Source organism: Pimephales promelas, chromosome 4 (assembly GCF_988280905.1).
Source record: "Pimephales promelas chromosome 4, fPimPro1.hap1.1, whole genome shotgun sequence".
Taxonomy (NCBI): domain Eukaryota; kingdom Metazoa; phylum Chordata; class Actinopteri; order Cypriniformes; family Leuciscidae; genus Pimephales; species Pimephales promelas.
In genome coordinates, this window is record NC_142772.1 from 16875078 (window position 1) to 16900053 (window position 24976).

The window sequence follows — 24976 nt, forward strand, 5'->3', positions numbered from 1 at the left end:
AATTACATTGCAAAATATATTTAAATGGGAAGCGGTTATTTTAAATTGTAACAAATAATATTACAATATTACTGTTGCATAAAAAATGCATACAAAAAAAATCTTACAGAGACCAATTTAAATGGCAGTGTATATACAGCAGTGAACAAAAACAATGTCCGGAGGGGATAATAAACCGTAATTTAAACCAAAATATGAGGAAACTATTTCAGATCTTTAAAACATTTTAAAGATTAGGGAAGAACAAAAACACTAAACTTGTGTAAGGTGTTTATCTGTCAAACTTATTTTGCAAAACCCCACCAAAAAGCTACTGAACTAAAGCTACAGGTTCCCTTTCGTAGTCACTTCGAGTTACGTCAGAAGTGACGGAGATTGGGGGATTTCGCATAGAAAGCCAATCCTCTTCGAGTATTAAAACACGAGCCAATGGCATGCAATGCCTTGGGGCTGCGGAAATTTGCATAGCGTACTCCGCCCTACTCCGTGAGTATAAAAGGAGGAAGTGAACGCAACCGCAGTATGTTTTCGCTTCGGAGCCAAGAGAACCTCTTCACTCCTAAAAGCTGATTCAAGACTCTTCGAGAACGAGCGTCCTCTTCAGTGTTGGTGTGACGGCGGTACCCAGCGAGATTTTGCATTGCCTGCGATCTGAGCAGTGGTCTGCCAGACTTTGCACTTCTCCCTGGTAGCTTCAGCGCTGAAAGAGTGAATTTCTCCTTTCTCTAAAAGTGAAAGTGAAAGAGCTGCACGCGGCACGTCTTTTTAAAGATGGTTCGCCCGTGCCCTTCTGGATGTGGTAGATTTCTGTCATCATCTGATGGTCACGAACGCTGCTTTGTATGCCTGGGCATTCAGCATGCAGCAGCAGCGTTCGTGGATGACTCATGTTCCTTCTGTGGGAGCATGACCATCTCCACACTGAGGTCGAGGCTCAATGATCTCACTAGAGTGAGAGCCCCGGTCCCCCCTACTCGATCGGCTTCCTTCACGAAAGGGGGCCCGTCGACCCGGGGACCCGGCGATCTAACGGTGACGGTGTGGGATAGAGCCCCGACGATTCCTCGGGCCACACCTCCCGCCTCAGTGCGTGAGCCAGCGAGCGCCAGCTCGATTCAGTCGGCTGTCTCTTCGGCGGCGCCGGCTGCTTCTAGCAGCGCTCCAGATGATGATGTGATGTCTATCACTGCATCACTAGGCGGGCTTGAGTCCTCGGGAGAGGAAGATGCGGCTGCGTTGCCCCCTTCGGGAGTGCCAGCGTTGCCCGTGTCAGATCCCGAGCTGACGGCCATGCTGTCTCGAGCCGCTGGGAGTATCGGGCTAGAATGGAAACCTCCATCCTGCCCCGATCTCTCGCGGATGGATAACTGGTATCTGGACAAAGCTGCCGCCGCAAGGCCACGGCCAACTCCGATACCTTTTTTCCCCGAGCTGCATGCGGAGTTATCGCGCTCTTGGGGGGCTCCTTTGTCCACTCGAGAGCGCGATCTCTCCCCCGCCTTTCCCCCCCTCGACGGTGGGGCCGCCCGTGGGTACACTGGGATGCCCCCGGTGGAGCGCTCTGTTGCGATGCAGCTGTGTCCACAGAGCGCCTCCACCCGTGGTCCTCCTAAGCACCCATCCAAAGCCTGTGGGTTCTCGTCTGCTATGGCGGCGCGAGCCTATAGAGCGGCGGGACAGGCGGCCTCCGCTTTGCATGCCATGAGCACTTTGCAGGTCTTCCAAGCGAAGGTGCTCAGAGACATGCACGAGGGCGGGACTGACTCGACGGCATTTAAGGAATTGCGGTCCGCCACTGACCTTGCTCTCCGGGCAACGAAAGTGGCCGCTCGCGCCGTCGGTCAGGTGATGGCCACTTCGGTGGTTCAGGAGCGCCATCTCTGGCTCAACCTGGCAGATACGCGGAGCGCTGAGCGGACTCGTCTGCTCGACGCTCCGCTCTCCCAGGTTGGCCTTTTCGGCGGTGCGGTCGAGGACTTCGCCCAGCAGTTCTCCACCGCTCAGAAGCAGACGGAGGCCATCAAACACATCCTGCCCCGGCGACCAGCTGCTGCCTCCACCCAGTCATCGGCGCAGGTGCCTCCCTCTGCTCGCCGCCGAGGACGCCCCCCTGCGGCTCCCCTCCCTCCCGCCCGGCCCCAGCAGCAGCCTTCACCCGGGCCCCGGCGTCGAGGAGGCCGCAGGCCGGCGTCACAGCCCCCTCAGGCCGCTCGCCCCGCTAAACGCCAGGCCAAGCGAAGATCCTGACACGGGCCGCTCAGTGACGATCTCGAGTCTTTCCCAGGAGGCGGTAGCAGGCCCCCTCCTTCCCCCGGTGGAGGGCCGGGGGAGAATCTTTTGTTCTCAGCTCCCCGCTGCTCACCCACGGGTGGGCAGCACCCTGAACTGGTTAAAGAAAGACTTGACATCCTCACTGAGCTCACAGACTGGAGTGGGTGCGCTCGATGCCCCCGTGCGTCAGCCCACACACTCCTCTCTGTCTCTGAGGGCGCGGAAGGGTGCGTGTGTCGTCCCAGGGCTACACCAATCCCTTCCCCCTCTGTCGCCAGACCCCCGGCAGAACAGACCCCCGTGGAACGCTCCGCTTTCCCTGGTCCCTTCTGTCGGGGAGCGGGCTTCGACGCATCCGAGCGGGGTAACTCCTGCACGCGTGCCAGTCGACCCGCACCGCTGCCCCTCCGGGGGGACGTCTGTGGTTCGCATGACCCCGTTGGCTCATTTCCTGGAAGCCTGGCTAGCGCTTCCTGGGATATCCCGCTGGGTCATCAGAACGATCAGACTCGGCTACGCGATTCAGTTCGCACGGTCTCCTCCCCGCTTCACGGGAGTTCGCTCCACGATGGTTGGTGGCAATGCCCCAGTCTTGAGAGCGGAGATTGCGACCTTGCTGGCGAAGGGTGCAATCGAGACGGTCCCTCCAGCCGAGGTGAGGTCCGGGTTTTACAGCCCCTACTTCATTGTCCCCAAAAAGACCGGTGGGTTACGACCGATCCTGGACCTGCGCATTTTGAACCGTTCTCTCCATCGACTACCGTTCAAAATGCTCACGGCCAAACGCATTTTCGAATGTGTTCGGTATCAGGATTGGTTTGCAGCGATCGACCTGAAGGACGCGTACTTCCATGTGTCCATTTTACCTCGACACAGACCGTTTCTTCGGTTTGCCTTCGAGGGCCAGGCATATCAGTACGCCGTTCTCCCATTCGGGTTAGCTCTGTCCCCTCGCGTCTTCACGAAGATCGTCGAGGCAGCCCTTGTTCCCCTTCGCGAACACGGGGTTCGCATCCTGAACTATCTCGACGACTGGCTGATACTAGCACACTCTCGAGCTCGGCTTTGCGAACACAGAGACCTGGTGCTCCGGCACCTAGCCCGTCTGGGCCTTCGGGTCAACCGGGAAAAGAGCAAACTTTGCCCCGTGCAGAGGATCTCTTTTCTCGGCGTGGAGATAGACTCGGTCGCCATGTCCGCGCAGCTCACGAACGAGCGCGCGCACTCACTGCTGACTTGTCTTCGTCAGTTCGAGGGCAAGAGTGCGGTTCCACTGAAACTATTTCAGAGGCTCCTGGGGCATATGGCATCCGCGGCCGCGGCAACGCCGCTCGGTTTGCTTCATATGAGACCGCTTCAGCTGTGGCTTCGCGATCGAGTCCCGAGGTGGGCATGGCATCGCGGCTCGCTCCGAGTCCCAGTGACTCCGGCATGCCGGCGAACCTTCTTCCCGTGGTCGAACCTCAGCTTCTTACGGACCGGCGTCCCTATTCAGCGAGTTTCCAGGCATCTCGTTGTCTCCACGGATGCATCTACCACGGGTTGGGGTGCCATGTGCAATGGGCATGCAGCCGCCGGTTCCTGGACAGGAGCCCAGCGCCTCATGCACATCAATTGCCTCGAGCTGTTGGCAGTACGGCTCGCCCTACACCGCTTCCGAGCGTTACTCAAGGGCCAGCATGTGCTTGTCCGCTCAGACAACACTACGGCAGTAGCGTACATCAACCACCAGGGGGGTCTACGCTCACGCCAGTTGTCGCAGCTCGCCCGCCACCTCTTGATATGGAGTCAGAAGCACCTGAGGTCCCTTCGTGCAGTGTACATTCCTGGAGACCGGAACTGGGCGGCCGACGAGCTGTCCCGGGTCCGTCCCCTCTCCGGCGAGTGGCGACTCCATCCCCAGTCGGTCCAGCTGATTTGGGACGAGTTCGGGGAGGCACAGATAGACCTGTTCGCCTCTCGGGACTCGTCCCACTGCGCCCAGTTTTATTCTCTGACCCGCGGCACTCTCGGCTCGGATGCGCTGGCGCACAGCTGGCCACGGGGCCCACGCAAGTATGCGTTTCCCCCAGTGAGCCTCCTTGCACGGGTGTTGTGCAAGATCAAGGAGGACGAGGAGCAGGTCTTGCTGGTAGCCCCCTACTGGCCCACCAAGACGTGGTTCTCCGATCTCATGCTCCTCGCGACAGCACCTCCTTGGCCTATTCCTCTGAGACAAGACCTACTCTCTCAGAGACGGGGCACTCTGTGGCACCCTCGTCCCGATCTTTGGAGGCTGCACGTGTGGCTCCTGGACGGGACGAGGCAGGTTTGAGTTCGCTGCCACCTGCGGTGGCGGCAACCATCACTTCCGCAAGAGCGTCGTCCACGAGACACCTTTATGCGTTGAAGTGGAACCTCTTCGTCAATTGGTGCTCTTCTCGCGGAGAAGACCCCCGGAGATGTTCGATCAGTGTCGTGCTTTCCTTCCTGCAAGAAGGGTTGGAGCGCAGGCTGTCGCCCTCCACCCTTAAGGTTTACGTCGCGGCCATTGCCGCTTCTCATGAAGCAGTGGAAGGTAAGTCCTTAGGGAAGCACGACCTGGTCATCAGGTTCCTGAGGGGAGCGAGGAGGCTGCATCCGCCTCGTCCTCCCCTCGTACCCTCTTGGGACCTCTCGGTAGTTTTAAATGCTCTGCAGAGGCATCCCTTTGAGCCTTTGCAATCGGTAGAGTTAAAGTTTCTGTCCATGAAGACAGCACTCCTGGTTGCATTGGCCTCCATCAAGAGGGTGGGGGACCTGCACGCATTCTCCGTTGACGAAGCGTGCCTGGAGTTCGGGCCGGCTTACTCTCACGTGATCCTGAGACCCCGGCCTGGTTATGTGCCCAAGGTTCCCACCACTCCCTTCCGGGACCAGGTGGTGAACCTGCAAGCGCTGCCCCCGGAGGAGGCAGACCCAGCCTTGGCACTGCTCTGTCCGGTACGTGCTCTCCGCACCTATGTCGACAGAACGCAGTGTTTCAGGACCTCAGACCAGCTCTTTGTCTGTCATGGAGGGAGCCAGAAGGGAAGGGCTCTCTCAAAGCAACGGCTGTCCCACTGGATTGTGGATGCCATTGCTTTGTCTTACCAGCAGCAAGGCCTTCCGTGCCCCCTTGGTGTGACGGCCCATTCCACTCGGAGTGTGGCCTCCTCTTGGGCTTTAGCGCACGGTGCCTCGCTAACAGACATCTGCAGAGCTGCAGGCTGGGCGACACCCAACACCTTCGCCAGATTCTATAATCTGCGAATTGAGCCGGTATCCTCTCACGTACTCGTTTCGGCCAGTTCTGGATCCGCTCAGGTGTCTTCGCTTGCTCGCCACTCCACTCCCCGGACTGGATAAGTGCGATATTTCCTCAGTTCTTCCATTGAAGCCTTGAGTCCTCCAGCACCGACGATGCGGGCACCACTGCTGTGGCTCTGGATGCTGGCTAGGTGCCTCCATGCGTACGGTTCCCCCTTGGTAACCGTCTCATGTGTATTATCCACTGTAAGCCTCTCTGAGCATGTGTCTTCCCTTGGCAAGCCATCTGCCACCCCTGGAGCTGAAATTAGTAGCCACCTGCGGTTGGTGCTCCAGTGATTCCATATGTGTTCCTATGTGGCCATATGTGTATTCGTAAGTCCTCCCTTCGGTAGGCAGCTGGTAGCATGTCCCCTTCGGGATATGTTTCCCAGTGTACCTTGGTAATCCTGTGTCTAAGTCGGATCCCCTAAGGAAAACAGGTAAGGCTCGGGGGTTAGACTTTCGCAGGGCACTGGAAGACAGCCTGAAGTTGGCGTGATGGCACAGACCCCCAATCTCCGTCACTTCTGACGTAACTCGAAGTGACTACGAAAGGGAACGTCTCGGTTACGTATGTAACCCTCGTTCCCTGAGTAGGGAACGGAGACGTTACGTCTCCCTGCCACTTCTGCTGTATCGCTGGGTAGAGGCCGAGTTCAGTCTTGGCTCCTCAGCGAAGACATACTGCGGTTGCGTTCACTTCCTCCTTTTATACTCACGGAGTAGGGCGGAGTACGCTATGCAAATTTCCGCAGCCCCAAGGCATTGCATGCCATTGGCTCGTGTTTTAATACTCGAAGAGGATTGGCTTTCTATGCGAAATCCCCCAATCTCCGTCACTTCTGACGTAACGTCTCCGTTCCCTACTCAGGGAACGAGGGTTACATACGTAACCGAGACGTTTTATTTTTATTTTCTAAATGAGTTTTTGCATGTGTTCAACTTTTTTGAATGACAGCCTGGACAAAAAATTATCATGAATAAAACATTTGACTCCAAGCACAACTACGCATTATGCTTATAGAATTTGTAACAATATTTGAATATTGAATAATGGCCGGACATCACTTTTGGCCACTACTGTATGCATTTGTTTATGTAGGCCTATGTACTATGTAGGTTATGTTTGCACTGCATCTTGCAAAATATGGGCTGTGTGGATATGGACAACAACTAGAGCATGTCATTAATTCATAGCAGTCCTAAAATAAACAGTATATTGCCCTATTTACTCTATAAAAACTCCCTACAGCAGCTTGACAGGCGTAGGTCGAGGCAGGCAGGACAGGTTCACAAACAGTCCAGGAAACAGGCTAAGGTCGAGAGTCCAGGAAAACACGGAATACACAAACGGAGAAAATGCTCAGAGATGTACGCTTACAGGGTAACAAGACTTCGCAAATCACAAAGGAGAAAGACAGGTTTAAATCAGAAACTCAATAACCAATAATGAAACACAGCTGAACATAATCAAACATAAGGAGTCCGGGGAAACATAACATAGGGAGAGAGTGCCCTCCAGAGGCTCTCAAGGGCACTACAGCTGCAGATTGTCACACAAACATCCTCTTCATTCTGCAAACTTTTTTATTTCATTTTTTATTTAGTATCTGCCATTTTGCAGTTTATTGGAGAATCAAAGATGCGGATCAGAGATAATATGAAGGGCTATTTTGATAGGATACCTGTATATAACTATTAGGATTGCCTTATTTTGTTAACTCTGTCAATATGAATTAGCCTACATAGCCTAATTGGACTGTAAAATGAAACACCAATTAAATTAAAAGGTTTAAAAAGTAAAAAAAAAATAAAAAAATTAAAAAGTTTGATTGTGAGATTAGATCGTGAGGAGGCTATTTTAAACATCCAGTTTTGGAAAAGCTGGAGTCAATGGTGAAATGCAATTTAATTTTCTTTTTTTTTCTAAGCATAAACACTGATTTTGGAAGCACTTCTGCCTAATGGCCAGAACTCATACAGTGGTTTCTTTCTCCAACCCTGTCTCCAAATGTCTCATTTCTAAGGAAGGCTTATAGTTGCAAATATACAGGCAACATCCATGTATGAATAATTGCACTAATTCTTTTAAAATCTAGAACAAGTATAAAAAGGGGTTATGCACACTGCTGCTATAGAGCAGCACTAGCACTGGTATGTTTTAATAATGTCAGTATATCTGGTTTTCACTATGAGCTGTTTTTAGTGTGAACATACACTTTAAGAGTCATCATTAGATTACCCTCAGGTGCTCTTCGTTTCGGAGTCACACTTGTTATCTTTCCGGTCAAAAGTGACCGGACACCTAAAAATTTAATTTCCTCCATCCCAGGAAAACCAATGCAATTTATTTTTGTTCTATAATATTTATTCTTTGTAATTTAGTATTTTGAGACAATTTGATTGAATTTATTAATATTTATGCAATATTTATGGTCTATTTTTGCCATGGAAAAATATATATATTTTTCTATATATATATATATATATATATGAAGAGTTCAGATGCAAAAGCCTCTAAATGCCATTTGAAATTTTCTTCTTTAATGATGATTTTTATCAAACTTGTATATTTAAGTTCAGTAATTTCACTTATATTTAAGTGAAATTACTGAACTTAAATATACAAGTTTGATAAATTAAAAAAAAAATGACCGAAGAGCACTTGAGGGTTAAAAACTGAGTTTGTATTCACATTATGTGACAATATGACTTTTTATTGACTTATAAAGTCAGTTTTAAACATGACAGTATGACTTATTTTATCATTTTAATTGCTTATTTATACTTGAGATTTTAAAAAAGAAAATGTAATATTATATGGTCTCTCCATGTTTAATTTGTATGCTAGAAATACACTTTAATATAGTGATTTGCATACAAAAACAAAACTTGACTGTTGAATGCTGCCTCATCTTCTTTTTTAGGGATTTTCTGCCCCGTGGCTCTGGTATTGTCACTCGGCGCCCCCTAGTGCTGCAGCTGGTCAACTGCCCTACTGGTAAAAATCCTAGAAAAACACACACAAAAAAAACGCTCTAGCAGGGGTTCTGAACACTGTCCGCTTTACTTTAGCTCCAACCTTGATCAAACTCATCTCTGCCTATCCCGTGTTTGAAATCGACCCCTATACTCTCATTCAATATTCCCTGAGTAAGTATCCCACTGAGTGCGCCGGAAGGGCTGCCTCTTTTTTGTTTGTGCTCGCTGTAATTATTTGAAACTTAGCAAACTGGTAGCTCCAGTAGTAATGAAAATATTATCTTTAACTCTGTCATGGAAACTAGTCTGTTTAAACCTTAAAAGAATAATTTTCTTAAAAATAGAAATTCTGTCATCATTTACTTACCCCCAAGTTGTTTCAAACCTGTATGAATTTCTGCTGAACATAGAAGATATTTTGAAAAATGTCAGTAACCAGACACTTGATGGACCCCATTGACTTCCATAGTAGAAAAAGTCAATGGGGTCATCAACTTTAGCCTACCGACTTATATCTTCTTTTGTGTTCAGCAGAAGAAAGAAATTCATACAGGTTTAAAACAGCTAGAGAGTGAATAAATGATGACAGGATTTTCATTTTTAAGTGAACTATTCCTCTGAGGCTACAGTCCGTACATTTTATGTTGCTCAAAATGTACTAAATTCATATAGTAAGCTTGTACATCATGAATCCATTTTTTTTTTTTTTACCAAACCGTGTTTTTGTTCTTATCTTGAATCACTATGGTACACCTATAATAAGTGTTTATATTCGGACTGTTTTAGATTCGGGTTCGGGTTCTGTGTTTTAGATACATGCGTGACTTGTCGTAGACAGAAACAGAGAAGTAGCTCTGGCTACAATGTTCTTCAGCAAGATGCATGCAGTTCTGTTTATTAACCGAATAGTGCCCTATTTAGGGTATGGGTGGCCATTTTGGACACAGCCTATAACTTTCTATTAATCCTGGAGAAGATCTTGGTGTGTTTGATTGGAGTTGGAGCTAAACTCAGTTTTTCATTTGAGAAACCCTTGCTCTAGTTTTAAATGCATGTTTTTAAGGTAAAGCTAATATGCAATGCAAAGCTAATATTAAAATGCCTTTCCTAATTGCTGATTCCCAGAATATGCAGAGTTTTTGCATTGCAAGGGGAAGAAGTTTACTGATTTTGATGAGGTTCGTCAGGAGATTGAGGCAGAGACAGATCGCATCACCGGCCAAAACAAAGGCATTTCACCGGTCCCTATCAATCTGCGTGTCTATTCACCTCATGGTACCTTCATTCATGCACATACAGAGAAGTTATTTTAACATGATCAGATCTACATATTCTGTCACATATAAGCATGCATTGTGAAGCGTCACATGAAATCATGTCACCCCTTCTCTTCGCCAGTCCTGAATCTCACCCTCGTGGACTTGCCTGGTATGACCAAAGTGCCTGTAGGTGACCAGCCGCCTGACATCGAGTTCCAGATCAGGGAGATGCTAATGCAGTTTGTGACTAAGGATAACTGCTTGTTGCTGGCGGTGTCTCCTGCAAACTCTGACCTGGCCAACTCAGATGCCCTCAAGATTGCCAAGGAGGTTGACCCTCAGGGTGGGTTATCATCCAGCAGTGACTAAAACTTATGTAACTTGTAAATAATTGCAAAATTTCAGACATATCTTGATGTGATATTTTTAAAGGTCTTTACTTTTTAAACTGTTCCTGATCATGTGTGTGTGTGTGTGTTTCTGAACAGGTATGAGAACTATAGGTGTGATCACTAAATTGGATCTAATGGATGAAGGAACTGATGCACGTGATATCCTGGAAAACAAGCTTCTTCCTTTACGGAGAGGTAAAGTCAGTGTACAAAGAGAACACATTCATACTCTTTCCACATAAATATAGCCTCTCTGGAACATTTAAAAAGTCTCATTGGACAGACTTGCACTGCAATAAGTACAATTCTATAAATTTGCAGTGTTGTGCAAGTTACTTCCAAACTGTAATACATTAGGTATTACTTGTTACTGTTATTTAAAAGTAATTCATTACCTTACAATATTACTGTCTCAGAATTGTAATGCGTTACATTACTCATGTATTACTTTTGAGTTACTTTCACCAAAATAATTAAGTAGTACTTAACTTTGGGGCTGTAACGATATGCAATATGAAACCGAAATCGTGATTCGCCACACGACTCAGATCCACGAACCTACAGAATCGCGACACACCTCCAACTCCAGCGGTATTCTCCTTACCGTCCAGATCCAATGCTGCCTTATCTTAAAATTAGGCTATTAGTATTTGAAGTTAACATTATAAAATACGTAGACCTACACCACAAAACTAGTTGAGGATAAATTATTTAAAATTGGGGAAGTCCAGCATTATGGACATGACATTTGCAGTCAAAACTTGAAATAAAAATTCTCCGAAAATACATGTATTGAAACGTATATAGGCTATTTCCTTAAAGGACAGATATTAGACAAATCAGTCTATGTTTTATTTTTAATATTAGGGAAAAGACACACATTCATGCGTGAAAAAAAAAAATAGGAGGCAAAATATATTTTTTGTAATTCTGTTAATTACACTGCGCAAATCGGATGAGGAGGGGTTGGCATTTTAGTTTTCGTGTTCACATTTATGAGGGAAAAACAATGTTACAGACACGACCGCTCTGAACTGGCACAAAAAGACTGCTTTAAAACTTTCACATAGTCTGTTGCCTTTAAGAAGTAAAATACACTGTAATACAACTGTAATACAAGCCTGACTGAACATGTAACGAGTAAAATATTACTGAAAATTGATTAGTAATGCCTTACACTACTGCGTTACAGCAAAAAGTAATATGTTACTGTAATGTATTACTTTTGTAATGCGTTACTCCCAACACTGTAAATTTGACACAAATTAAAATCCATCCATTAGATTATAAGATTATTACAAATATGGTAACACTACAGTTCAATGTCTCATTTGTTAACATTAGATATATATCTTAACTAACATGAACTAACAATGAGCAATACATTTGTTACAGTATTTATAAATCTTTGTTAATGTTAGTTCATGTAGTTCACAGTGCATTAACTAATGTAAACAAATACAACTTTTGATTTTAATAATGAATTAGTAAACTCAGAAATTAACATGAACTAAGATTAATAAATGCTGTAGAAGTATTGTTCATTCTTATTTCATAGTAACTAAAGTTACCGATTGTCTGAAGCCCATATAGAATCACGCCCATCCATTGACTGATGGCACGGGCGCCGCCTTGATGCTCTTACGTCGTCATATTGTATTAGCGCACATTATCTGATTTCATTGTGCACAATGATTTCCAGGCGGTAGCGTAGAGTGGAGCTCAACTCTAGTCTACATTGATGGGCGGAGTAGTGGGAGTGGCCTGCGGATCTAAGCATTGCAATGCACTATGGGGATTGTTGTCTACAATCCACTAGCACTAAAAAGTCATTTTCAGCATTTTAGCGACCAAGAAGGACCCAAATTAGAAATTTATGATACTATTCTACTACATACTGTATATGACCCACTTTCAATACATATTCATGTCTCCACCGGTGGAATTACCCTTTAAAGACATTGTTAAAATAATCAGAGTGACTACAGTGGCTCAGTCTTCAGTTTATCAAACGACAAGAATACTTTTTGTGCACAAAAAAACAAACAAAAAAATGATTTTATATATATATATATATATATATATATATATATATAAAAATACATTTATTTCATACTAGGTATACTACAAACAATTAACATATTCCAGACAGATTTCTGACATTGAAAACACTGTTCCTCCTCGCTATTTCGTCTCTTAAGAGAATAGGAGATCTTCAGGCTCTGTTGGTTCAGGCTCTTTGGCTCCCTCGTGCTTGGAATTTGCGGCCGGCATGGTTAAAGCGTTCCTTCATCCTAGGCCAGGTTATGTTCCCAAGGTCCCAGCTAGTGCTGCAGGCCTTCTGTCCTCCTCCCTTCCAGAATGCGGACCAGGAAAGGCACAATTTGCTGTGTCCGGTTAGGGCTGTGGATGCTTATGTCCAAAGAGCTGTCCTGTGGTGTAAATCTGAACAATTGTTTGTTTGTTTTGGACCCCCTAACAAGGGGTCACCTGCATCTAAGCAAAGAATGAGCATGTGGGTGCTCGAGACTATCTCACTTGCTTATGACTCAACCGGACAACTTTCATCTATGGCGGTGCGGTCTCAATTAACAAGGCCAATGGCGGCCTTTAAGGCCTTATTGTCAGGAGTACTCCTACAAGACGTCTGTGATGCTGCAGGCTGGTCCTCACCTCACACTTTCGTCAAGTTTTATTCTCTGGACTTGGACTCTACACCAGGAATGAGAGTGCTAGTGCTGCTTGCCCTTATTTCCTATGGGGGTCACACTGGACAGGCACTTCTCGCTATGGTGGCGTTAGTATAGACGTTCCCTTAGCGTCATCTGCCATATCTCCTACATGCCTGTAAGCGACTTGTTCAAACCTTATGAAGTTAACGCTGCTTTGTTTGGGCAGGCTTTTTATAGTTTCCTGGTTCATGACGTCACCCGCCTCTGACGTTCCGTCACACCATTGGGCTGATTTTACATGTGCTTCAAGACAATGGACACGGCTTCTCGTTCCCTCTTCAGGGAACCCATAGACATATACACTAGACCTCACCTTGGCTACGGCAGCTCATTGGAACGAATGCGTCAATAGAGCCGCCATCTTGAAACAGGGGAGCCCCTCCACTTTAATGCATCAGCGTCAATGTAGTAGACACAGGTCTAACGGAAATAAAATCACCATAAATCATCATGAATGCGATTTTTCTTGTTTTTTTTGGTTTGTTCCAACGGTCAGACATGTATTTATCATTGATTCCAGAAAGAATTTTTTTTTTTTTTTTTTTAAAAACATTCTTCCTAGTTCAGATTTCATCCGTGAATATCATACGCTGCACAAAAGTCCGCCACCATCAATGAATTCGACGTAAAGGCAAAGATAGCAGCGTTACTAGCTACTTCCTATGACAAGACCCCTGTTCCAAGATGGCGGCGGTTTTAACGCATGCTTAGAGCCCCAAGTTGAGATCTAGTGTATATATCTATGCAGGGAACCATGGTTACAGTCGCAACGAGGAGTTACCATGGACACAAACACTAATCATCATAGCTGTTCTTATTTTGTCATCATCACCATGTATTTAACTTCCTCCTTGAGCTCTCTTCAGTTGTCCGGTACTGTTCGTGTGTGAAGTTTGCGGGCAAATCCATTCCTCCCATTGACCCTGGTATTGCAGTGAATTTTAGCCTTGGTTTGCGCTTGCTCCAGATAAAGGAACTGACCCTGCTATTCACATCTTTTAAAACCTTTTTAAAGAACAGGATAGGGATCATTTGAATTTGGTTCAGGAGCTTTGGGAGTATCGGCCTTTTTTATAAGAGCCACTACCCAACCAGGAGATCGGTAAAATATCTCAACGATTTAAATCTTCTCTAATTTTGATGATTAAGTCCAAGTATACCAGTGCATTATTAAGTGCTATTCTTCATGGCCTTTTCCTCTCTATTATTCAATGACATTGATTTCTTGTCACGTAGCGGATTTTTTTACATGGTTCCCATTTATTTTCTTGTAACTTTCTTGTAAATTTAATCTGAATCTATTTTGATTTGATTGATTTTATATTAGTTATGACTATGTCTAATGTGCTATGTTTTATTATGCTGATTGGCTGTAAATACTTCAAATTGGATGTTCCCTTTAGGCTACATTGGGGTTGTGAACCGCAGTCAAAAGGACATTGATGGCAAGAAGGACATTACTGCTGCCATGGCAGCAGAAAGGAAGTTCTTCCTCACCCACCCAGCCTATCGACATCTGGCCGATCGCATGGGGACTCCCTACCTGCAGAAAGTGCTTAATCAGGTAGAATGACAGAGAGCCACTTATACAAATATTTTATTTGTGCCTGTTTTTCAGCATTTTAAACACCTCACTGTCTGACATTTGATATGGAAGAAGATATGGAAGATATGCCTTAAAGGTGCAATACCTAAGATCTAGATGCCGCTAGAGGGCGCTACATTCAAAACAACAACAAAACGGCTTTGCTTGATGACGCCGTGGAGGAACGCGGAATGATGGGAACTGTTGTTTTCAACTCCACCGTGGATAAATCAGTCAGACGGGAATCGAAAATTAGTTGTCATGGATGAGGTAAAGTTCGATTTCTATAAACGTTGCGTTTAATGACATGCTTGTATTTCATTAAACTGAAATAACCGTGCAAGAAAAGTCAGGTTTAAAAGTAAATTAGTTATCACAGATGTTACTGTACGAGTCACTGGACGAAGCTATGGTGGAGAGGGTTTGAAGGGGCAGGTCTCTCGCAAGGAGTTGACGTGGTTGGCCCTCCTTGGTAACTTTTTAAAAATAAAAAATCAATTTAATGTCAGTTATCCCAACCTGCAAGAATTCATTTCCGGGAGGTATATTTCGATAACAAGATTGTGGGGGTGGGAGGGAAGGCTAACTTTCGCGTTCGCGAGGCACAAACGCAAAGTCTCTCCCTCTGTACAGTGCACGCGCAGCGCGCTGTATGTTATGCGCGCAGTATGTCTCGCTCTAACATTATATCCCGGGAGATTTTAACTAATTTGCGGGCATCAGGGAAACGCTATCAATATGCGGGAGATCCGGGAGACTTGGGATGTCTGCAATGTACATTTGACACATCTTTTCATGTCGTGTAAGTATTCAACCACAGCTACAGTTTCACAAAATTAACGTTAAGGGGGTCGCACACCGGACGAGAAGCTGCAGCGCCGCGTTGCACCACATAATTATTCGAACACATTATTATCTATAAGTGTACACATACCGGCGGCGCCATTCGGCGTCTGTCCGCGGCGCCCAGCTATGGCGTTCCAATAGGCTCTTTAATATAACTTTGCAACATGCACTCGTCTCAATGAACGTCTCACTCAACGTCTTATTTTTTTTTTTATTCTGCTATTTATTTCTATTCAACTTAAGACGCAGACGTGACGCTGACGTCACGCAAATCACGCGTGGCAGTGAAGTGTCGAGTCAGACGTCACGCGTCATTCACGTGTGGCAGTGAAGTTATTTATTGTTACACGTATTTAACACGCTATCCACAGTACAGCACGGCTCAGTGAAGCGAGTGTATCGCGCGTTCTGATCGGCTCTTTAATATGACTTTGCAACATGCACTCGCCTCAATGAACGTGACACTTGCGTCTGCCTATAACGTCACGTCTGCGTCTGTAATAGGACTTGTGTTCATGTTTTTCTATCCTAATGGGGACTTCAACCAGACTGAATAAAAAAATTCTTGATTAAATAGTGGTCCACACACAAACCCCTGGTCTAATCTGCATTAAACCACTTTCTAATCTGCATTAAACCACTTTAAACGTTCTTTTAATGATTTTCTATGGGAGTAAAATGCTTAATAACGTGTAATTAAACGAGTTGCGTTCATATTTATTTATTACTTTATTGTGATTTACCATAATAATTTATAAATGCATGCAAAATTATCTGTGTACTTGATAAATGTTGCAGATATTACAAAAGAATGCCTTTCAACTTGTTTGTAAACTTCAGAATTAAATGAATGTTCAGCCATTTCTAATAAAAAAAAAGAGTCTGCAATTAGTTTCATATTTGTTATAATGTTATTTTTTTTCATCTGTGATTATGGAAATAGATAGGCAATATATATCGAGAGATGTGGGTCGACAGAGATGATTTTGACCACTTCATTAAGTTTTGTTTAGAAGAAAGGCTTTATTTGAAGTAAATTTCGTTTTGTATAGCCTAAATTGTATTCATTTTAATAATTTTTTCATCAATCAATTGCCTGGATTTAATAAATAAAGCAAATATAACAGACAGCCATAAGCATGGAGTTGCACACGGCCGCGGTAACTCGTTAACTGAAGCACATCTCGTCATAAATGAAACGAAACTAGAAATAGGCCTAGCCTAAAGAGTAATCTATTTATTTTAGTTTTGAACTGTTTCGTTTAAAGAAAGTTCAAGCTTTCTAAAGCCTGAAATGTCTTTAAATGAAACAATTCAATAAAAATACATTTCAAGCGTTATAGAAACAATTCAATATTAAAATAAAAATAAAAGTTATAGTCTTTATGTCGTTGTTGTGTTTTGAGTTTACGCTCAATATATAAAAGAATTATTGGAGATGGACAAAAAAAATAACCACATTTATTTTCTCCCGTTTGTCGCGCCAGAATTGTCACGTTTCTATTCCCCACCAGTGGGGCGCGCCCCACACTTTGAGAAACGCTGCATGGTTTGACAGTATATTTGAAAATATACAGAATTATAAGGTCTTAGTACAATATATTGCATATTACATAGGCCTAAGACATTTTCATATATTTAAAAATGTGAGACAATATATTTACTAATATATAATGTAATATTCAGTGATACACTTCATATTCAGGGATTCAAGTTATGCGTCGCTATGACGGATTTCCGTAAATATCAGGGTCACCCTGTCCTTATGTCTTAGATTACCCTTTTCATTATTTTAAAATAAATGCCGTAAATATGCTTACATTTCTCAAATAGGCTATACATGATGCAATAACATCTTGTTCTTTGGGAATATTGACAAGAAACAATGTCAAACAAAAGTTTTAATAAGATAATTTGTGTGAATGAATATTTAGGCTATATTTGAAAAAAAATATATGTATAAGCAAGGTAAAAACACTTAATTTATAAACAAACATAATTGAAGAGCAGTAGGCCTGCATTCCTTATGAGCTATTTGGTACACCCCGCCCCCCACCCACCCACCCAGCCACCCCGCAGCAGACGCAGACGTCACGTTCGGCAGACGCAGACGAGACGTTCGGCAGACGAACGAGTGATGTGGCAGACGCAGACGAGGCGTTCGGCAGACGCAGACGTCACGTTCGGCAGACGCAGACGTCACGTTCATTGAGACGAGTGCATGTTGCAAAGTTATATTAAAGAGCCTATCGGAACGCCATACCCAGCAACGTTTCAGGACCGTGTTCAAAACCCTGCTGCGCCACAGAGCGCCATTTACATAGTTTTATATAAAATTGTAATTATTTTTGCCTCAAACCGTTGCTAATGGATCCTGACTTTGCCCTATGCTGCAATATCTATGCGTTTAGTTTTGCAGTCATTTACAGAAATCAGCTGCTTGAATGACAATTACTGATTATTATTAGATTTTTCACGTGAGATTCTCAATTCATTCTGTGAACGGATGCTCTGAGGTAAAGTTTTCAGAATGCAGACTCAGCAACGATTGTATTTAATTGTACAGTACAATAACATAGAACAGACATTATCTTCATTTTCTGTCATTAAACATAACAATATTGCTGGCCATACACTGATGAGAAAGTGCGCGTCCGGTGTTCGATAACGTTACTGGAGTTGTCCTAAACGTGACGCGGCGCTTCTCGTCCGGTGTGCGACCCCCTTTACAGCCAACAGTTCACATTCCGAGAATAAATGAAAAGAATATACTGTATGTGCTCCATTCCATAACAAATGCGCGAAACAAGCTGCCGTTTGATAGGCGCTAACGCACAACTACAACTACCGCATTTGTCCAGGACTACACGTAGTAAGAGCGGAAACCGAGGTAAGCGGATATGACGCGATTGACTCGCGACTCCCAGCTCACCCCTGCTGACACGTGCCGTTTCCTTGGTTAAAATCTCAATTTTCTCGCGATTTAAACATTGTTTGAAACATTTGGAATATTGTGAGTTATCATCTTTACTAAATATATAACACTGGCCTTGTGATTTTGGGATATTTTAATGCAAAAATCTTAGGTATTGCACCTTTAAGTATATTATCTCACTTTTTTGTAAACAAACATAAATCATGTAATATACATTTGAAAAATCTTAGCCAGTAACCAAGGGTTTTCATTCTCATCTAGCAATTAACTAATCACATCCGAGACACCCTGCCAGGACTGAGGAATAAACTTCAGAGCCAGTTACTGTCCATTGAGAAAGAGGTGGAGGAGTACAAGCACTTTCGCCCCGATGATCCTTCTCGCAAAACCAAGGCTCTGCTGCAGTGAGTCTTATATGTATTTAGGGCCCAAGCCCTAAAAGGGCGCAGAGCCCTATTGTTTTCCTTCTGATTATTATTTTTTTTCTTCTTTTATTTTTCTTACGACTATTCGGGCACTTTTGAGGCTCTTAACATGCTCAAAAACTTTAGAAACTTTGCACACATGTCAGCAAGGGCTGAAGATGGTATCCGGGCGTGGCAGGGCGGCTTGTCAGCGCCCCCTGGAATGGGGTCCGAAAACTTGGTCCATAACTCAAACACGCTTGCATGTAATAATATGAAACTCGGTACAAATGCATCTCATCGTTTCATATGAAGAGCTCTTTTCCAAAACGCGATAAACGCCATTTAAAAAAAAAATGAGTTTGTCGTGTCATTCTGCTGTGGACAGAACCCTTTCACTGCTCCATCAACGTTTCATGCCAAATCGCTATATTTCCTTGTTTAAAATGTACTGCAAGATACAGTTTCTTTCCAAACCGCGATAAGCGCCAGCCCTGTTTTTAGCCTAAACGCTATAAATCCTCAAATTCAATGAGCGCTCTACACAATCCAGCACAGCGGCACTCTGAATAGAGGTTTATTATGTTCATTCATTCCTCAAAATGAGTCCTAGTTTTCTAGTCGACTAGTAGTAGATCGTTTAAGCCATTTGTATTATCAGTAATCACATATATTGATTTAATTAAATGGGAGAGAAACCATATGAGCGTTTTTAATTGCCTATTCCGCATCTCAACGTATGCATAAAGCTTGCCACAAAGAACCGGCAAAAGTAATGATTATGAAACATTTGAATTGTTTATTAATAAACTAGTGTTTTCTGTCAGTGTCAGCAACAAAGATAAAGTTGATGATGCTTACTCGCCATCTTCGCAGTGAACGCGCATAGGCCTATAGAGAGAAACGCATACTTCGAATTAGCCTACATACGCAGAGAGTTGCCAATTTATTTTAGTTTTTAATTGTTTTGTTTAAAAGTAGACATTTAAAGCTTTCTGTAGCCTAGTTCTCAGGCCTGTGTGAGGCAAGCGTCGCGGTGTTTCGGTTCATATATGAGACGCGCTCCGGTTCACCTGCGCGCCTCTGTGTCCTGATTATATTGTCTGATATTTACTTCTAATGTATTAATCCAGTCAATTTGTCGATGAAACATTTATTAAAATGAAGATACAATTTATATGAAACGAAATTTACAAGCTTTCTACAAAACAAAACTTAATAAGTGGTCAAAATCATGTCTGACGCACTCCAAATATTTTCTGATATTGGGCAGCTTTTGAATTTTGATCCTATCTTACTCATCTCATGCGGTTCCCTTTTCATAGCCTACTCAACATAGATGAAATAATAAAAATAAGTAATGTAATATTATTAAACACAAATGTGAAACGTAGCCTATGTTTATTTTGTTTTTTGTTTTTTTTTTACTTATATTTAAGCGTCATGCTGCTCCGCTTTGCTCACATGTTATGTAGCCTGTGTGTGTGTGTGCATGTGCTGGAGGGGTGCCCATCCCTTTTTTGAATATCGTTATCATATATTGATCATTTTTAATAATTCGTTTTTTTCATGCATATGTTGAAATTGGTACTATTTGTTTGAGGTTTGACACTTTACTAAAAATGACTTTACTAAAAATGATACAAAAAAAATGGATGGATTTATAGCGTTTTGGAAAAAAATAAAATTAACTTTTAAATTATCATTAACAATATTGTTGTTTGATTTAAGAATTATTGTTCAAAATGTTCAGACTGAACCAATAAAACATTTAAACAGGATAATTTGAATATTCACAAAATGTGTGGGTCTAGGTAAAAAATGTAGTTTTCCTGAAAACTATTGAAATGGATTTATAGCGTTTTGGAAAAGAGCTCTTCATATATACTTCACACTCTTACTTTTTACCCCAGCCCAACAGGAAGTCAGCTATTGAGGGTTGTTTGTAAAATGCATGCAATGGAATTTGAAATACTCCTCCTAGAGCTCTGATCCAAATTCGACGAAACTCGGTCAGCGGGAAGTCAAGACATTGAGGATGAAAGTTTGCGAGGGGATTTTTGATATCTCGAACGGTTTGGCCGTGGCGAGGAAACAAAATTTATGGCGTGAAACAGGAAGTGTGTCATAACTTCAGCATACATTAACTGATCTTGATGAAACTTCAGCAGTGTGTTCGCTGTAAGAGGACAATCACATGGATGTGACTATTGTGAGTTAAAGTTATTGCGCCACCAAGTGGAAGCAGGAAGTGTCACTTTCTAAATGCTTTAAAATCACCCTCTTATTTTTACCCGATTTGCTTCAAACTTCATCTGTACAATGTAAATACACGGCAGATGAAGACCTGTAAATGGATTCTTGATATCTTTGATACTGTTGTCATGGCAACGCATCAAACTTTACCATTCTTTTAGGATGATTTTGAGACTCTTAGCATGCTTGAAATTGCATGAAACTCGACAGACACATCACATTTATTAGCCAGTGGACATGTGCAAAGATTCAGAAACGGGCGTGGTGAGGGCTCAGTAGCGCCACCTTTTGACAAAAATGGGGTTGTTAGTTTTATCTACAGTTACAGAAATCGGTATGCATATTGTACTCCTCGAGCTGGACAACTTTCTAATTGACACTCATTAACTCGGACCAACAGAAAGTCAGATATTTTGGTTTGAATATGGTGAGCCTCTCTCTGAGCCTATGTCTCTGTATGGCAAGCCCTTTTAACATTTAAAAGTTAAGTTTGACTATCCGGAATTAACATTGTAGATATCAACAATGTCTTTCTGACTAGTTGTAATTACATTTTGGATAGTTTGTATTATCATTTAAGATATCTGTAATGTAATTGTGACTTTTTAAAACGACAGATAGATTATGGCAAGCCATCTTTTTAACCTACCATTCTCTATTTTCATGCTACCGTTTTAAAGAACGATACTTTTAAACACAACCCTAAATCGCCATAAGGTGTCGCCAGGCGACCGTCTTAATGAACTAGTCATGGATTCATTCGTTCAATATGCTGAATCATTCAGTAATGAGAAAACACATTGCTTTGAGATGCGTGATGGTTCGCTGTGATCTTTGTCTAACTGTTTTCTCTGCTGAAACAGAAAAAAGTCAATATTGCATCTAAAATGTAAGTGGCTTGTCTTGTGTGTGTGACTACGTTTGTTGCAGTGATAAGAGTTGCACCATTGTTAAAGTTTAAGGCCTTGTCTTTCTGGATATATATCTTCTTTTTTTTTTCACAAAATATGCCTACAACCCATATATTTAAAATGTATTATTTGCTTTAAATTAAATTAAGATTGTATCTTTGGTAATTTAACCTGAATGAATTAAAAAATGAATGTGTTATTTTTCAGATCATAAATTTGTTTTTCTTAAAATTTGAACTAACCTATAACAATTTATTTCTGTATAAAATAAAAACACATTTGATTTTTCTTTTTTAATCAATGTAGAATGTGTAACTGAAAAATAAACAGATTAGGGCTCTGTTCGAGGACAATAAATTAAAACCAATGTGACATGATGAATGTCCAAAAGATGGCAGAGAGAGAGAGAGAGAGAGAGAGAGAGAGAGAGAGAGAGAGAGAGAGAGAGAGAGATATTTTGATTGCTTGACAGTTGTAGGTTACAGTTTGACAAGAGTTTATAGTTTGACACAAGCACAATGTTGTGTTATATTGCGAGTGTACACAAATATATATATTCCAGTTTGAATAATTTCCTGTATGAACAAAAGGACAGAGTACAGCTTTTTGTCTCCATTGTTCAATCACGCCTTACACACACAGACATTATTGTTCTAATCAGATCAGGAAAGTATTATCCTGTCATGTCCCTTAAAAAAAAAAAAAAATATATATATATATATATATATATATATATATATGTGTGTATATATAACTTATATATATATATATATATATATGTGTATATATAGCTTTTTATATATATATATATATAGATATATATAGCTGCGAGCAGCAATGAAGGGCCAAAGGCGGGCCCGCAATCGCTTCTCTCAGCTATATTTTCCACTTGAAAATGTACAGCTCAAGCACATACACAACCATTCAAAGGTTTGGGGTCATTAAGAATAAAAAAAGAAACTAATGCTTTTATTCAGCGAGGACTTATTCAATAGTAAACAGTAATGATTTTTATAATGTTTATTAAAAAAATTAAGAAAAAGAAGAAAAGTGATTGGTAAGCATAAGAGAATTCTTTCACACAACATTAAACAGTAGGGTGTGTGTGTTTCTGCCTGGTGGTTTGTATATTTTCTGTGACTCACACATAAAACTTACTATTCTCTGATTTAAAGGATGGTTCAGCAGTTTGCAGTTGATTTTGAGAAGTGCATTGAGGGTTCAGGAGATCAGGTGGACACGGTGGAGCTGTCCGGAGGTGCAAGGATTAATCGCATTTTCCATGAGCGGTTCCCCTTTGAGCTGGTTAAGGTAATTTTACCATACTGTGACAACTGATGTTCTCTGAGATCAAAACAATGCAGTGCTCATACTTTCTGTGGGATTACTTAAATCATATTCTCTCATATTATATAAAGGAAGTGTCTCTCTGTCTGTTAATGGTGACTAGATGGAGTTTGATGAGAAAGAGCTGCGTAAGGAGATAAGTTACGCCATCAAGAACATCCACGGTATCAGGTGTGAAGCCTCTGCCTCAAACAGACAGAGTCAAACACATTTGCCAACTCACCTGCTCTGAGATCAAACTCTCTTTGATGTCACTGTGACATTTTGAACAACTGCTTGCTAGATATGAAGTACTACACCATGAGAACCATGTCATTATATATAAACTGCAACCACAAACCAATAAACTGGAACTGTAAAGCAGATAATTTAGATCTGACTGCTCTGTTTATTTCTTTTACTTGTCAGGACTGGTCTGTTTACTCCAGACATGGCCTTCGAGACTATTGTTAAACGGCAGATCGGCAAAATTAAAGAGCCATGTCAGAAATGTGTGGACCTGGTCATCACCGAGCTGGTCAATACGGTCAGGCAATGCACCAAGAAGGTAAACCTCAATCCATGTCTGTCTACACCAGGTGTGCCCAGAGAATGTCTAATTGAAGAGAATTGGCACTGGCTGGTTACTTCCGGGTTCTGGACTGGCTGCAGTAACACGTGTCTGTCCATGCAGGGGCGGTCAAGTGCAGAATGAATGGGAGTCAATGGGGTTTCACCCCCATAAATCCACTTTTCTCAGGATGTCATTTTTTGTCAAGTAATTTGAAAGTTGCATTCAAAAGGGAGGGCTAAGAATACACTCAGCTGAAAATTGCATTTTTAAGTTCACTTATCTGTTCTAAAAATCCGTTCAAAACTGTGATGACGTCACACAATAGCAGAATGCTAGCGTGTTCCGGCCAATAACAGCCTAACCTGTAAGAAATCAAAAGGACATAAGTACTCGTTCATTCGACTTTTGGCCTATAATCTATATTGAAATTGCGTAATCAACAATAAAATCTATGTTAATTTAACGACAAGCAGGTGAAAGAGACACTTTTAGCCGTTTAGCCCCATAGACTCCCATTCATTCTGCTCTCGCCCGCGATCACCTCCAGTGGAATTCTAATGGAACTGCAACCAGGATGATACACAACGGGGCTAATAGGAAGTGCCAAGGCTCTCCGTTAGACGGGCTCTGGTGTTCCCAACCCTGCTCTTCAACCCTAAACAAACACACCTGAAGCACCCAATTAAGGTCTTCTGGATCACTTGAAAATTAAAGTCAGGTGTGTTTGATTGGGGATGCAGATAAACTGTGCAGGACATTCGATCGTCAGGAGCAGGATTGAGCACACCTGGTCTACACAGTATACACATTTGACCTTCATATACTGTACCGTTCAAAAGTTCGGGGTACATTTTTGAAAATGAATAAATAAAGAATTAATTATGTTTTTTATTTTTTTGTTTTATTGTGCAAGGATGCATGAAATTGATCAAAAGACTAAACTAGACTAGACTAAATTATTATGTTTTGAACTTTGATTATAATAGGAATAATAAGAAATTTTGGTAACACTTTATTTGAAGGGGTGTGTGCATAAGACTGACACGACACTGTCATAAACATTACATAACACCTGTCATGAACATGGAGACTTTATGAATGTTTATGACTGTTGTCATTAAAGAGTAACTAAACACTAAACCAACTTTTTTTAGTTAATGATCTGTAAGAATGGATCTTTATTAATACCAGACA

At 42.6% G+C, this 24976-nt stretch overlaps 1 protein-coding gene across 1 annotated transcript in view; it reads left to right on the forward strand.

Moving 5' to 3' along the window:
• Window positions 1–24976, forward strand: part of dnm1b (dynamin 1b) — a 75724-nt gene that overhangs the window by 26017 nt on the left and 24731 nt on the right. Inside the window, exons 2-10 of the mRNA XM_039662113.2 lie at window positions 8508–8581; window positions 9688–9837; window positions 9961–10164; window positions 10310–10408; window positions 14349–14509; window positions 18573–18715; window positions 23058–23193; window positions 23333–23400; window positions 23638–23776. Of these exons, the coding sequence (XP_039518047.2) occupies window positions 8508–8581; window positions 9688–9837; window positions 9961–10164; window positions 10310–10408; window positions 14349–14509; window positions 18573–18715; window positions 23058–23193; window positions 23333–23400; window positions 23638–23776 (1174 nt within the window). The remainder of the gene's footprint in view (window positions 1–8507; window positions 8582–9687; window positions 9838–9960; window positions 10165–10309; window positions 10409–14348; window positions 14510–18572; window positions 18716–23057; window positions 23194–23332; window positions 23401–23637; window positions 23777–24976) is intronic.